The sequence below is a fragment of the Diabrotica undecimpunctata genome, chromosome 1, assembly GCF_040954645.1.
Source record: "Diabrotica undecimpunctata isolate CICGRU chromosome 1, icDiaUnde3, whole genome shotgun sequence".
NCBI lineage: Eukaryota > Metazoa > Arthropoda > Insecta > Coleoptera > Chrysomelidae > Diabrotica > Diabrotica undecimpunctata.
The window spans coordinates 184,957,963-184,971,061 of record NC_092803.1 but is presented as its reverse complement, the minus strand read 5'-3'; the positions used below and the strand labels follow the sequence as shown (position 1 = coordinate 184,971,061).

The 13,099-nt window shown below is 31.7% G+C and overlaps 2 protein-coding genes across 2 annotated transcripts in view; one reads left to right on the top strand and one right to left on the bottom strand.

The window, feature by feature from the left end:
• Window positions 1–13,099, bottom strand: part of LOC140432690 (rRNA biogenesis protein RRP5-like) — a 55,701-nt gene that overhangs the window by 2,914 nt on the left and 39,688 nt on the right. The window lies entirely within an intron of this gene.
• LOC140441574 (uncharacterized) lies at window positions 4,740–7,610 on the top strand. Its single transcript, XM_072532398.1, has 3 exons — window positions 4,740–5,485; window positions 5,592–5,649; window positions 5,979–7,610. The coding sequence occupies exons 1-3, from the start codon at window positions 4,954–4,956 to the stop codon at window positions 6,004–6,006; spliced, it is 618 nt and encodes a 205-aa protein (XP_072388499.1). The 5' UTR covers window positions 4,740–4,953; the 3' UTR covers window positions 6,007–7,610.

The following is a 13,099-nucleotide window of genomic DNA, read 5'->3' as shown; positions in this document are numbered from 1 at the left end:
ATTTTTTTGTTGTTGGTTAGGTATAAACGTATCTATTTTGTAATGACCCCACGCTAATGTATTAATAGTTCCGGGTATAACATATCTCTTATCATCGTGGGAAGTTAAAGCAACCTTATTTTTTAATTCAGTATACATTTCATGTAAATGTGACTTAAATGTATACATTTTACGATAAATTTTCGCATTAGTATTATCAACTACTTGTTTATAATCCGTAAATGTTAAAGATTTATTTATAACGTTTTTGGAAATCCCCTTAGCTTTTTTAAGGTTATCATTGTTACTTAATGTCACACAATAAGCTTTGGCACCAGTACCACAAAAATTTGTAATTGGTTTACCTTTAAACTCATCCTTTAATTTACCAACCACTGATGGTGTTTTTGGTATATTAAAGATATTATCGGCGGGGTAATTGGATGTATCAAATAAATGAAGGTTTTCTTTGATATCGCGGTAAACGTTTTCTGTTTGAATGTGTAAAATTAATGAATCAGTGTCGGTATACAAAAGTGAGGCATTATCTACATATTTAGCTTTAATGTAATTGTAAAAAAAATCATACATACGAATTTTGGATATTTCTAAAATTGAAAAACCGACATATACCGGTTTGTCGTAAATTATTTTTAGGATATTCATTTGAATTGCAACCAAATTATCAGAAAATATTGAAACAGAGTGAAAATTCGGCATACTAATAAACCCTTCAGCACCGACGCTTCCAGGCAAGTTTTCCCAGTGGGATAAAAGTTTAATATCAACCCTCTTATCAACGTTTTCCATAGTTTTCCCGTAAATGGAGTTTGTGTAATTTTTATATGTACTTTTATCAAATTCATTATTTGAAGAATTACGTAAATTTGTGTTTAATTCGATATAAGGTTTTAACCACGGTGATTGAGAAAATTCTAGAATTCGATGAATTTTAGTTATCTTTAAACCTTGTTCAGTACACTGTTTCAAATTTCTATAATGGATAATATATTTATTTTTCGGTAACAACGTTAATACAAGCTTGGGATCTTTACTATTAGGGGGAATCAGATTTTCAGGACAAAACGGTAAGTCGTTATGGAAATCATGTAATGTTTCAGGATAAGCTAAATCAACTTCTAAGACATACCCCTTTGGAGATTCATCATCGACTGATAAACAATCAAAATGAGTGATTTCTACATCATCTAACCATCGAAAATCACCATGCGGAAGGAATTGACTCATAGCGTAACCATAAAGGTTTGTAGCATCTAAATAAAGAATATATGAAGTAGGTTTAGAACAATCATAATTCTCACAATACTGATTATTTGCAGCAGCAAATCTAGTGCTACACTGACTTATACCTCCACGTATACCCTTTTTAAAAAAATGGAGCATGTCTATATCCGTCAATAATTCAAGCTGAACATTAGTTTTACGCAACATAGCATCCCAGCTAAGTGATGGAGCTGTTAAATATTGAGCAGGATCTAGTTTATAGTTAAATAAACAATTATGTCGAAAGTTTTCGAACACATCAGCTAATAATAAAATATCTGATTTTAAATAAACATCTGAGTACTCTCCTAAGGTGTTACAATTAAAAACTTCCCAAACTCGCTTAGCTCGTAAGTACTTTTCATCGGAAATGCCTTCACCTTTTAAAATATCGAAAAATTCTTCTTGTGTGGGTAAAGATACCTCACCAAGTTTTGAAAAGTTATCCAGGTATGAATAAGGGAAAACACCCTTTTGTCGTAACAACCCGAACTCTTCATTTGATTGACAATATTTTTGTAACTCTAGACATTGATTATTATTTAGGGTTTTACTTAAATTATCCAGTGAATGAGGTAGAAATCTGAAAGAATCCACAAACCTTAATTTTAAATATATATTTTGCTCTAAATCACCACGATCAACTAAAAGTAGTTTGGTGAATGATATATATTTTTCTTTAGTCTGTGCAATAACATCAATTTTTTCGTTATTTTGAGCTAATTTTGTTATAAACAGATGTGAATCGTAATTGGTTAAATTATGCATGAAAACAGGTATGAACTTAGGTAATTTGTAATTTAAATTACAAGCGTTATGCGCTGCGCCAGAAAACAACCCTGTTAGATGTGAATGATCTCTAACTTTAATTTCGTTAATATCGAACGGTTTATCACAAATGTGGCAACATTTACTAGTAAAAAATTGTAATTCCTCTTCTGGCGTGAGTTTTTTCATAGGTTTAATATATTTAAGATATTTATGATAAATAGTGTAAACTTTTTCTTCTAGTTTTTGAATAAACTTCTCAACCACGTTGTCACCGCGATAAATGATAAGTTCTGATAAACTGTCATCAAAATAACATTTAACATAAAAACCGAATGAATATGGTGTATGCTGATAGGTTTTGACAGTAAACGAGGAATTATCAGAAGGTGTTGCATATTGTATCGGTTGCAGTATACTTTCAAAATCAGCATATATAACAAACGGAACTTGCATTTGTTTCTGAAAGTTGGAAAATTGTAAGATATTTTCTTTTTGTAAATGTCCATATTTATTGAGAATCATGTTGGTAGTTGGAAGCTTAGTATATACAAAGTTGCAATCGTTGTCTTCATGTTTGCGAAGACGTTCTAAGGATGAGAAAAATTGTAAGCAACCATTGCATAGAAAAGTCTGACCATTATGGCGTGATTTTTGTTTTGATATTAACCGCGATAAATTTTTAATGTAACAATAATGACTATTCCCGTACTCATCAAAAATAAGTAATAGGTTAACATGTGTAGCTTTTTTAGATTTTGTATGGTATAACGGCCCAACGATTTCCAATTGTGTGATATTATTTTTAAAACATTCACTAATCCCAAAAACGTTAATCGAAATATTATTAAGTAATTCAAATTTTGGTATATCTGAGAGTTTCATAGGGAATTCTATATTATGGAACTTTAAGAGACTAGTATAATGCGGATAAGAAGTAGTAAGATTGGATTTACCTGTTGGATCAAAAATTGATGCGTTTACCGCCCAACCAAAACATGCTTCATCTTTATTCATTATATTAATAATTGCTTTCTTCATCTCGATTTGTCGTGGTAACCTGATATATGAAGAAGATCGTAGAGGGTTGTACTTATTAATGTTAACTTCTAATGATTGGATTTGTAAAAGACTCCATCCAGATTCCTTTTCTTGTATTTCCGAAACCTTGGGTAATATCTCCCTAATAAAATCTTGATATGCTTGTTTCAAATTAGTAGAAATAGTAATAATCTGATTTTTTGTATTAAATGATTTTAAATCATAAGTATCTTTTTCAGGTATTGTGTACATAGAGTAAAGTTCGAAATTAACTTTTAACACTTTAAATTTATGTAAATAGTTATGTAGGAGCTTCAAAACGTTACCTTCAATTTCACTAAAAAATTCTAAGTAATCAGTATGATGTTTGTTGCTAGAAAGGCGGTAACTACCGATACGATTTTTAAACGCACTTGATAGTTTCTCAACCCCACTATCATTACTAATAACACTTTTGTGCGAATTACTACGTAAATGTCCTGTTAGCCCTCTCCCAGAAATTTTTTTATAACAATCTTGACATTCGATAACATTGGATGTAGTGGTAACTGGATGAACAATAGATCTAAAGGGAGTTGCTTCTACAATGGTTGAATTGTAATTATTAGCTGATGTAACAACATCTGGGTCATCATTAAGTTTCACCTTTTTCCCTTTATTGAATCGTTCCGGACAACTTTCCCGTTTATGCCTACTTACACTGCTTTTGTTGGATAAAACTTTTAAACAAGAGTTACACTGCATGGTTGTTGACTGAAGCTAGGTGACTGTACGACACAAGAATGAACAATAACGAAAGAAGTGTGGGGTATAAATATAAACTTGTTTTGATTACCGGTTTTAAACTGGAAATACCGGTTTTAAACTAGAAATACCGGTTTTAAACTGGAAATACCGGTTTTATGGTATTATTAGAGTAAATAATTACAAAAATTAACAATATATTCCAAATATAGATAATTACCGCATTTATAAGCAGGGTTAAAAGTAAAATTTAACAAAAAATAGTTTTTTTACCGCTTTACCACTATATGCATAATTTTTTTTAAAGAATAATAACATATTCGTATTCCTGGCATCAATACCTTTCATTAGAGTGGTTGAAACGTGATGTAGGACTAAAAATACGCTTTTTAGCGTTTTACCGCTTTACGCGTTAAGTTTTTCTCAAAGTAATAACATATTCGTATCCCTGGCGTCAAGACCTTTCATTAGAGTGGTTGGAAGGTGGGTGTAGGACTAAAAATAAAGAAAAAAAAAAAAACCTCAAAAATAAAAAAATATAAAAAATGAAAAAAAAAAAAAAAAAAAAAAAAAAAAAAAAAAAAAAAAAAAAAAACTGATGTGCAAACCAACAATAAGTGCAAAGCTGTGCAGACATAAACTCAACTATAGCCGGTCAATACCCTTTCTTTGTTGTCTATGTAGAGGTCATGGAAGAGTATTCTTCATTTGCGAGAGCTTACATCGCCTTCGAGTATTCACCTTTCTTTGTTACAGCAAGTGTAGATCCTGTTTTACCCACCATTTCGCGTTGCTTGGCTTGGGTTCGGTTTGTTGTATATAACCCCGTTTAAGTTATGCAATTTCAAATAGTCTCTTCTGTTCACAATGAAAACCGAACAACGTTCTGCGCGTCGCGAGCAGGGGTTGTTGGCGAAGAAAAGAATTTTGTTTGAAAGTGTACCGGAGTTTGCAAAACCGCAGTCATCTTCAGTCTCGCCGTCGTCGGTGTGTAAAAGTCGATTTTCAATCGCGTCGCCGTGCCGTCGCCGTGCACCTTCAGAAGAAAGTGTGGTTTTCGTCGGCGCGAAAAAAATAAGCGAAGCGCAACGCTTAATTTATAAAATAAATTTGAATAAAAAGAACAATTCGAAGAAAATGGTGCACTCCGCGGCGATTGTCGAGACAGATCAAATTTTACATGCCGCCGAAAAGGCTGCGAACTATAGCGATATTTCCGACTTTGAAGAGGAAACACTTCCAGATGAAAACTTACCCTCTATCGAAGATATAATAGAAGTATCCGATAGGGAATCACCACCAAGAGAGAAACCGTTGACGGAAACCCAAGTATGGGAAAAAAAATTATTATCGACTTCAGAGCCGTCATTGATTAATGTAGCCGCAAGCGCCCTACAAATCCCAAACAAAGTAGAAACTCACCATCAGGCGTTTTGCGAAAATTACAAGGGGGGAGTTGTGTCGGCTCTGGAGCAGCATGCGGAACGTCTCCAGGAAAGTTTGAATGAAAGTCTAAAAAATAGTGATCTGCTTAAGAAAGCCACCGAAAATATTTTAGCATATGCTGAAAAAATTATGGTGGCTTTCCATGAAGAACAAATTCGATTGTCTCAAGACATAAAAAACACCAAAACTTTCCTGGCCAATACTGTAAGAACGGATTCTCAAGGTAAGAATTTTTATTACAATATGTTGCAACTATTTTACTAACAAAATTTACGTAATGTTATTAATAATAATTACACAATACTGATAATGTTTTTTGTTTGTTACAGACTTTTTCAACGAAAATGCTGGTGGTGATTTCCTGCGCTGCTGGGGGATGAGTAAACCGTGAGTAATCCAATTTTTTACCTTAACTTTTACTTTTTACGATCATAATTAAAACAGTTTTTCACAAATTTTTACAAGCGAAAATTTAATTTATTATTTATTACAGAATTTTAATTTATTCTTCATTAAGTACCACCTTTAATTTTGTACACCAACCTCTCCTTCTTTAGGATTATAATAAAACAGTTTTCCATGAATTTTTACAACGAAAATTTAGTTTATTCTCTATTGTGAAATTTTAATTTTTTCTTCATTAAGTGTCGCCTTTAATTTTATACATCATTATGATATTTTATGTAGTTTTACATTCTGCTATTTCTTTGTTACAGATCCCATCCCGACGACCCTGTCAATTAAATTTAGTTTTAGTCTATTTTGTATATAATATTTAGTTTTAGTTGTGTATATAGGTATATATAGTCTATATAGTTTATTTTTAATTGTGTTTAGATATTTATATAAATATATTGTTTCATTTTGAATAAAAAATATGTAAAAATTGTTGTTTTTATATTTTCTTCTTCTTTATTTTGTGTATATAAGTATATATAGTTTACTTTTAATTATGTTTATATTTGTATATATTGTTTATTTTTTAATAAAAAATATCTAAAAATTGTTGTTTTTATATTTTCTTCTTCTTCATTTTGTGTATACATATTTTTCATTGTGATTTTCTATATCGTTAAAAAACATCTAAAAATTGTTGTTTCTATATTTTCTTCTTTATTTCGTGTAGATATGACTCTATTCGTTTTTAAATGGTCCTCCAGTAAGTTGTCGCTCCATCGTTTTCATGGTCTTTCCGTTAATCACCCCACCCATTAGGTGACAGTCTCTTACCATCTTTACTACTCTATTTGTTGTTATTAGACTCATATAATTATTTCATTCTACTCTTTTATTTCTCCCCTATTTCTTAATGTTCTCCACCGTACATCTACGTAGTATATCTGTACTTCCAGCTCTCTCTCATAGTGTCTTACCATCGATTTTTCTGAGGGTTTTTATCTATGCTGTTTCTAGCATTCTTTTCAAGATTTAGACTTCTAGCTCTATCCCATAGTACCCTACCATCGATTTTTCTGAGGGTTTTCATTTCTGCTGTTTCTAACATTCTTTTTGTTCTCGCTGTGTCAGGTTGTGTTTCTATTGCGTATGTCATTATTGACCTGATGACTGTTTTGTAAATCCTACCTTTCATTTCTTTCCTGATATTTTTTTTCTCCATATTGCTTCATTCAGGTGACCTACCGCTCTGCTCTATTAACTTGATCTTCCACTTCTGTTTTAAGCTTTCCATAGCTAGATAGTGCGACGCCTAGATAGTAAATCCTCATCACTTGTTCTATTATCTAACCCTCCAGCTCTAATTTATAACTTAGTAGATTTGTTGTTATAAGCATGTATTTTGTTTTTGTATGTAATAAAGGAAAAAACAGAAAAGCATTAAGACATTTATTTTAAATTTTTAAATACAGTTATTAAAAAGAGATTTCAATAAAACTTCATGGTAAGTATATGGTTATAAGTATAGAATTTGAGTACAAAAATAACTAATAAGGATTTGCAACATAATTGAATTACAAATATATTACCATAATAAAGTACTAATATTTAAATGATTAATAGATAATTATCGGTTCATTAATTAGTTTGAATGGTGTTATCTCTGGTCCGCAAAACATATTATTTTCCGATACATCCTCAATCAGTTCGGGTGGTGCTATCACAGGTTCCAAAAACACATCATTTTCCGATACATCCTCAAATTCCACGTCACTATACAATAAACTGTCATTCTCTACATCAGACATGTCCCTCTCCGACAAAGAAGATAAGTCCTCTGACAGCTCGAGTGTTGACGAACTCCATACAGATAGATTACAATTCGTAGTAGAATCGCATGGGCCATCTTCACTAATAGTACAGCAATTATCCCAATCTGTACTAGAGTCACATACACCACTATCTACAATGATACTTGGAGAACCAACTTCCATGTTTGAATGTGTAAGGCTTACTGTCTAACAAACATTTTTGGATAGAACTCAACCGAAAGTAGCATCTTTAAGACTGAGCTAAACAGGTTTAACAACAATGGGGGTAATTGCCCCGTCAAGGTCTTGTTGGATTTTTTCTTTTTATTCTATAGTCCGACCATAGACAAGAAAAGGTGAATATGCGGTCACCAAACCGGTTCAAACAAAGATAGGTGAATAACCGGTCAAGGTTTTATTCTTTTTATCCTATGAACGTGGGTAACAAATGTGAACAAACGGTCAAGGTCTTATTGGTTTTGTATCTTTTTGTCAGTTTTTTTGTTAATATAAATTTTTTATAGCACAATTAGTGTTATTAATGTGATAATTGTTTAAAAATTTCAAGCTTATACCTCCCTCCAATATAAGTTTACATATATAGATTATTTTCCGAACTAACTTATTAGTCAAATATGTGTCTTGACGACGGTAACGATGATAGTATATCTCGTACTGGGCGGCAATTTGAAGACCGTTTACTTTCTTTTAAATATTGGAAGGGTGCAGTTGAACCCCTGTTGTTAAGCAAAGCTGGGTTTTACTATACAGGAGTTAGTGATGTAGTTCGATGTTTCTACTGCAATACTGAAATATATAAATGGGAACCTTCCGATATACCAATTGAAGAACATTTAAAGTACAGCGACTGTTTTTTTGCAAAAATGTTGGCGACAAAATATCGAAGTTCAAAAAAAAAATGTGTTCAACGAAGTTTTAACAATGTAATACCATATATTTTAATAATATGTATAATTAATTTTTTTATTTTGTTAATAAATAATTAAAATATTTTTATATATATTTTAATTAAAAATGTGTTTTGACGATGGTAACTTTGGTAGTATACATCTGTTTTAAGATCGTTTACCGTCCTTTAAATATTGAAAAGGTGCAGTTAACTCGTGTTGTTAAGCAAAGCAGGGTTCTAGCATATAGGGAATGTCGAAGTCGTTTCTACTGTAAGGTCGAAATACACAAATGGGAGCCATACGATATACCTATTGATGAGTGCATAAAGCATTCTACATGTCGGTTTGCAAGACTGATGAAATGTAATTCTATCTTTTTATATATAATTTGTAATAAATTATAAAATATTTTTGTACTACTTATTATAGAGTTGAATATATTATTGGTAACAAATAAAGGTGGGGATATTAGCGACACAAGCTTTAAAACCGGTTTCGATATGGTTTAGTGGGGGTCGATGGTATATAACTTCGTTGATGTAATTCCAAAATCAGTTTAGACTATAATCATGTTTCAAGAAAGTATTAAAATTACTATGGATAAAGTGAAATTACTTAGTGAAAAATCAACACCTAATTTAACATCTATTGAATATTATACTAACAAAAAAAAAATGAATAAAATTTGTGTATACTGTTGGGTGGAGACACTTTGTGAACTGGGTCAAAACAACATGTTTGATAATGTGTGCCTACCCATAAAATTACGTGTGTTCGTTAACGAATACCTGACGAAGCGTTATCTATTAGACATAGCTTTGGAAAGAATTTTCAAATTTTCCGACGTTTGGTTGTGGGTGGACCAATTCTTAAAAAAGACGTCAACTTTCGACACCGTTCTTCAAAAACTTGTCCAATACCAACAATTGGAATCTCTTAAACCAATAGAAGACCTGCTACCACCAAGGATTTTGAAAAGGTTGCAGTTTAAGGGGTATCAACACCCCTTCAAATGTGAAGGTTGTTTAGGTTCTGTAAGTAGGTTATAGACAAAACTTATTATTGTAGTTTGAATCAAAAAATAAAAAAGTAAAAAATATAATGTTTTTATTCAAATTTACTCCATTACAAAATTTTCATAAATAAAAAATACATTTGAAAGGGCGCATATACATTTCTGTTTAGAGTGGTAAAAACATTTTGCTTCCGATACTGGTAGTGGTGGAAATTCACCTACTTCAATTACAGGTGTGGAAGAATATTTTCTTATGTAATTCGCTTTTTCCATTCCTTTTACATAAACAATTTCAGCTTTGTCTGTTAATTCCTTTATAATTTTTTTTAATTCGTATAAGGGGGTATAACCTTCACTCCAAGAGATGCAGTGGTGGTGTTTGCTTAACCATGTCGCTTGCTGAATTAAATTAGGAGGTAACATTCGTAATGGGAAAGGTGGTTTAAATATATATACTACACATTTATCTCCTGAATAACACGCCAATTCTTTACAAATAAACCTATTATTCTCAATTTTAAAACCTTGGATGTCAATAACAAGTTTCATATTTGCAATTGTTTAAATTTTTGTATAACCTCTTTAAAAGCCTCGTACTGCTGAATTTGTTTTTTAAGTTTTTTTAAATTATCTATAAAGTTGTCTATTGTGTTTTCGTGTAAACGTTTCATCATGAACTAACGTTTTTAATTATTACTATTAATTAATATACAGTTATAACGCATGCGTATTAATACTGCTTTACTATTTTTGTTAATGGATTATATGTAAATTCCTTCTCATGTAAAATTAAACAATATGCTGATACATCAGGTGTTGAAGGTGTATTTGTTTCAAATTCGATACGTAGAACAATGGACCCATTTTGGATCACTTCTTTCTGCCTAGAGCAATCTATATGTATGAGTGGTGTTTTAGTTTTAAAATCTTGAGGACTAAATATCGGTTGGTTTAAACTTAAATTATAATAACTTGTCTGAAAACTTCCAAACATCTCATAAATTTGAGCGAACTTGTTGGTGTCAAAATCAATGTGTAAGTCATTATAAGGGTATCTTTCAGAATTTAAAAATACCTTTATATTTTTGAGGTCGTTATGGTCAAATTTGCTCATATCTTTAGTAATTTTGGATTTTCTTCCTTTTTGGAATGCGATAATGATATGTCTCGGTGTCTCAATGTTAGTACTAGTTTTTACCGCCCACGTATGTCGTGTTGTATTATTTAATGATGGATATTCAATCATTTGCCACGAACGGAATTTAATTGGTAGCTCAATATTTTTATGAGCTATGCCATTCAATCGTAGTTGTTCACGCATGCTTGGGCTAACATGGGCAACATTCCATTGTAATTTTGTAATTTCAACTTTAGGTCGTTCGCTGTCGTCTATACTCACAACAGAGTCCACATCATCATTCGATCGTATTAAAATAAGCTCCTGCTTTACATTCATAATAATTTTTCTAAAATCTTCAAAAAATCCTGATAATAATCGTAATGGGATACACACGTTAAAGTTTCCATGGGCGTCCACTATTATTTTTTCATCTCCTGCTTTTGGAAACCATCCAGCATTTTGGAACAGAATACTTTCGTTTTCGTTAAGACTTAAATAATTTTTAATCGTTGATACCAGTCCAACCTCTCGAACAGAGTCTATAATAACTCCATTTAACTCATATCGTAGCTCTCGAAATAAAAAAGAAATAGCGTTATTTATAAATTTAAGTTTTGTTGGTTCCTTATCGTCGTGGGTGAGTAGCTTTCCTTCTATATCTAAGTATGATGTTGAAGGGAGCGTATATGTGTCAAGGTCATATATGGGAATTTTTATCTCGTCGTTATAGTTCAACTTTCCGGGAATGTATGGTGAATAGCTGTGAAATTGATATTCCTGTATAGTTGTATCGTTATAAGGTTGACCCGTTACTTGTAACACTTCCATCACACTAAAAGTTTAAAACCAAGATTTTTTAATAATAAGCGATTAGATGGTGTTAATATTCCAATCGTTTTTTTTAAACTGTTTAATTTTTGTTTCTTGGCGGTTCTTTTATAGTTTTTTATGTAATCGGGTTGTTGACGGGAAAAGTTTAGAACCATTATAATCGCTGTCGTAAATGTAAATTAATAGTTATCTCTTCTTGTCGAAAATTAAGTAGTTTACCGTTTTGATCAACAATTTTTACACTAATGTTGTTGATTGTCTTAACGCTGATGGGGTAATATAAAATATTTTGAGGTGACTCGACTATTTTATACCCACTAGGTACGGTTGGAAAAAATTGGTAGATTATATGAACCGGGTCTCCATTTAAATACGAGCCTGAAGCGATATTGCAATCAACACAGATTGCATTTGTCACTGAAATATTTACTGGCTCATCAGAAACATGAATTTTATTTGCTTCCAGTTCTCTTTTCTTAAACCCAAAAATTTTACCTATAGAGTTTTTAATACCGAAATGTAGTGAACAATTACTTTTAATAGATACTTTAGATGTGTTTTTATCTGGAATAATATCTATATAAGCATCTTTATCTCTTTTTTTCATCAACCCCGTTAAAAGCTGAATTATATCTTCCAATTCATACGAGCCCAGTGGGATAACAGTTGTATAAAAAATGTTACCGCGACCAAAGAGAAATACATTATTAGATTCATCAATGTTGGGTATGGAATTAAAAGAATAAAAGTTCGTTAAACCAACTTCATATTCAAGACTTTCATCCAGGTAAATGGGAGGATTAAAATTATAACTTAAAATACACGACTTCCCGGTCAGGGTGAAATTATACGACATATTTGCTGAACGGTTCTATTGTTTAGACTGATTCACACATCCTTATTATAATGGTTATATAGAAACTGTAATGCCAATTGACCGCAATTGTAAGAATGATGTTGGAACCTTTTATAATTATAATTTATATTTACAGGACCACCAGTTTTAAAGTATTTGATTACATTATGTGGTGGTGATAAATCACCATAAGAATCAAAATATATTATATTGTTGTTCTCTTTCGTATAAGCTGTCCAGTGCGTGCCTTTACCTTTATTTAAATCCATATTTATAATACCGCTTTCATATTTTTGAATTTTACTTGGTAAGGTATCTCTCATGAATACATCTCTAAAATGCGGGATTTTTAATAATTTTACATATTTTTTTAAATCAACATCTGTTAACGGATGATGGGGGAATATTAGTTTTTTGAATATGGTTTTAAATACATCCCATACCCTTTAGCAGGTTTTAAGTATAACCCTTTACCTCCTTTCTCCATAGCAAGATTATGACGTTTTTGTTCAGCTATTTGTTCACGGTTGGTGTTTGCATCGTTAATAGCCTTCATAATGGATGCAGTTCCACCCCCAACCGCACTTAAAGCTCCGATTAACGGTAATAATAAAGGTAGAAAACCTCCTTTTTTGGGGGTTTTAATAATACGTTTTTTCAAATTTATTCTTTTTCTTTTAAGGGATCCACCTTTTTTATTTAACCGACGTCTAATCTTACGTAACCCCATCCCCAATTTACGTTTACCCTTCATCGTCGTTGTAACTAACCAAGCTGCTGCTTTTTCACCAAATGTAGCGTCCTTGGATTTTACTCGATCCCAAGCTTTGTTCTCTAATATTTTATCAGCTTCGTGCCTTTTACTAAGTTCTTTATGTAGGGAATATGCGATGTCGT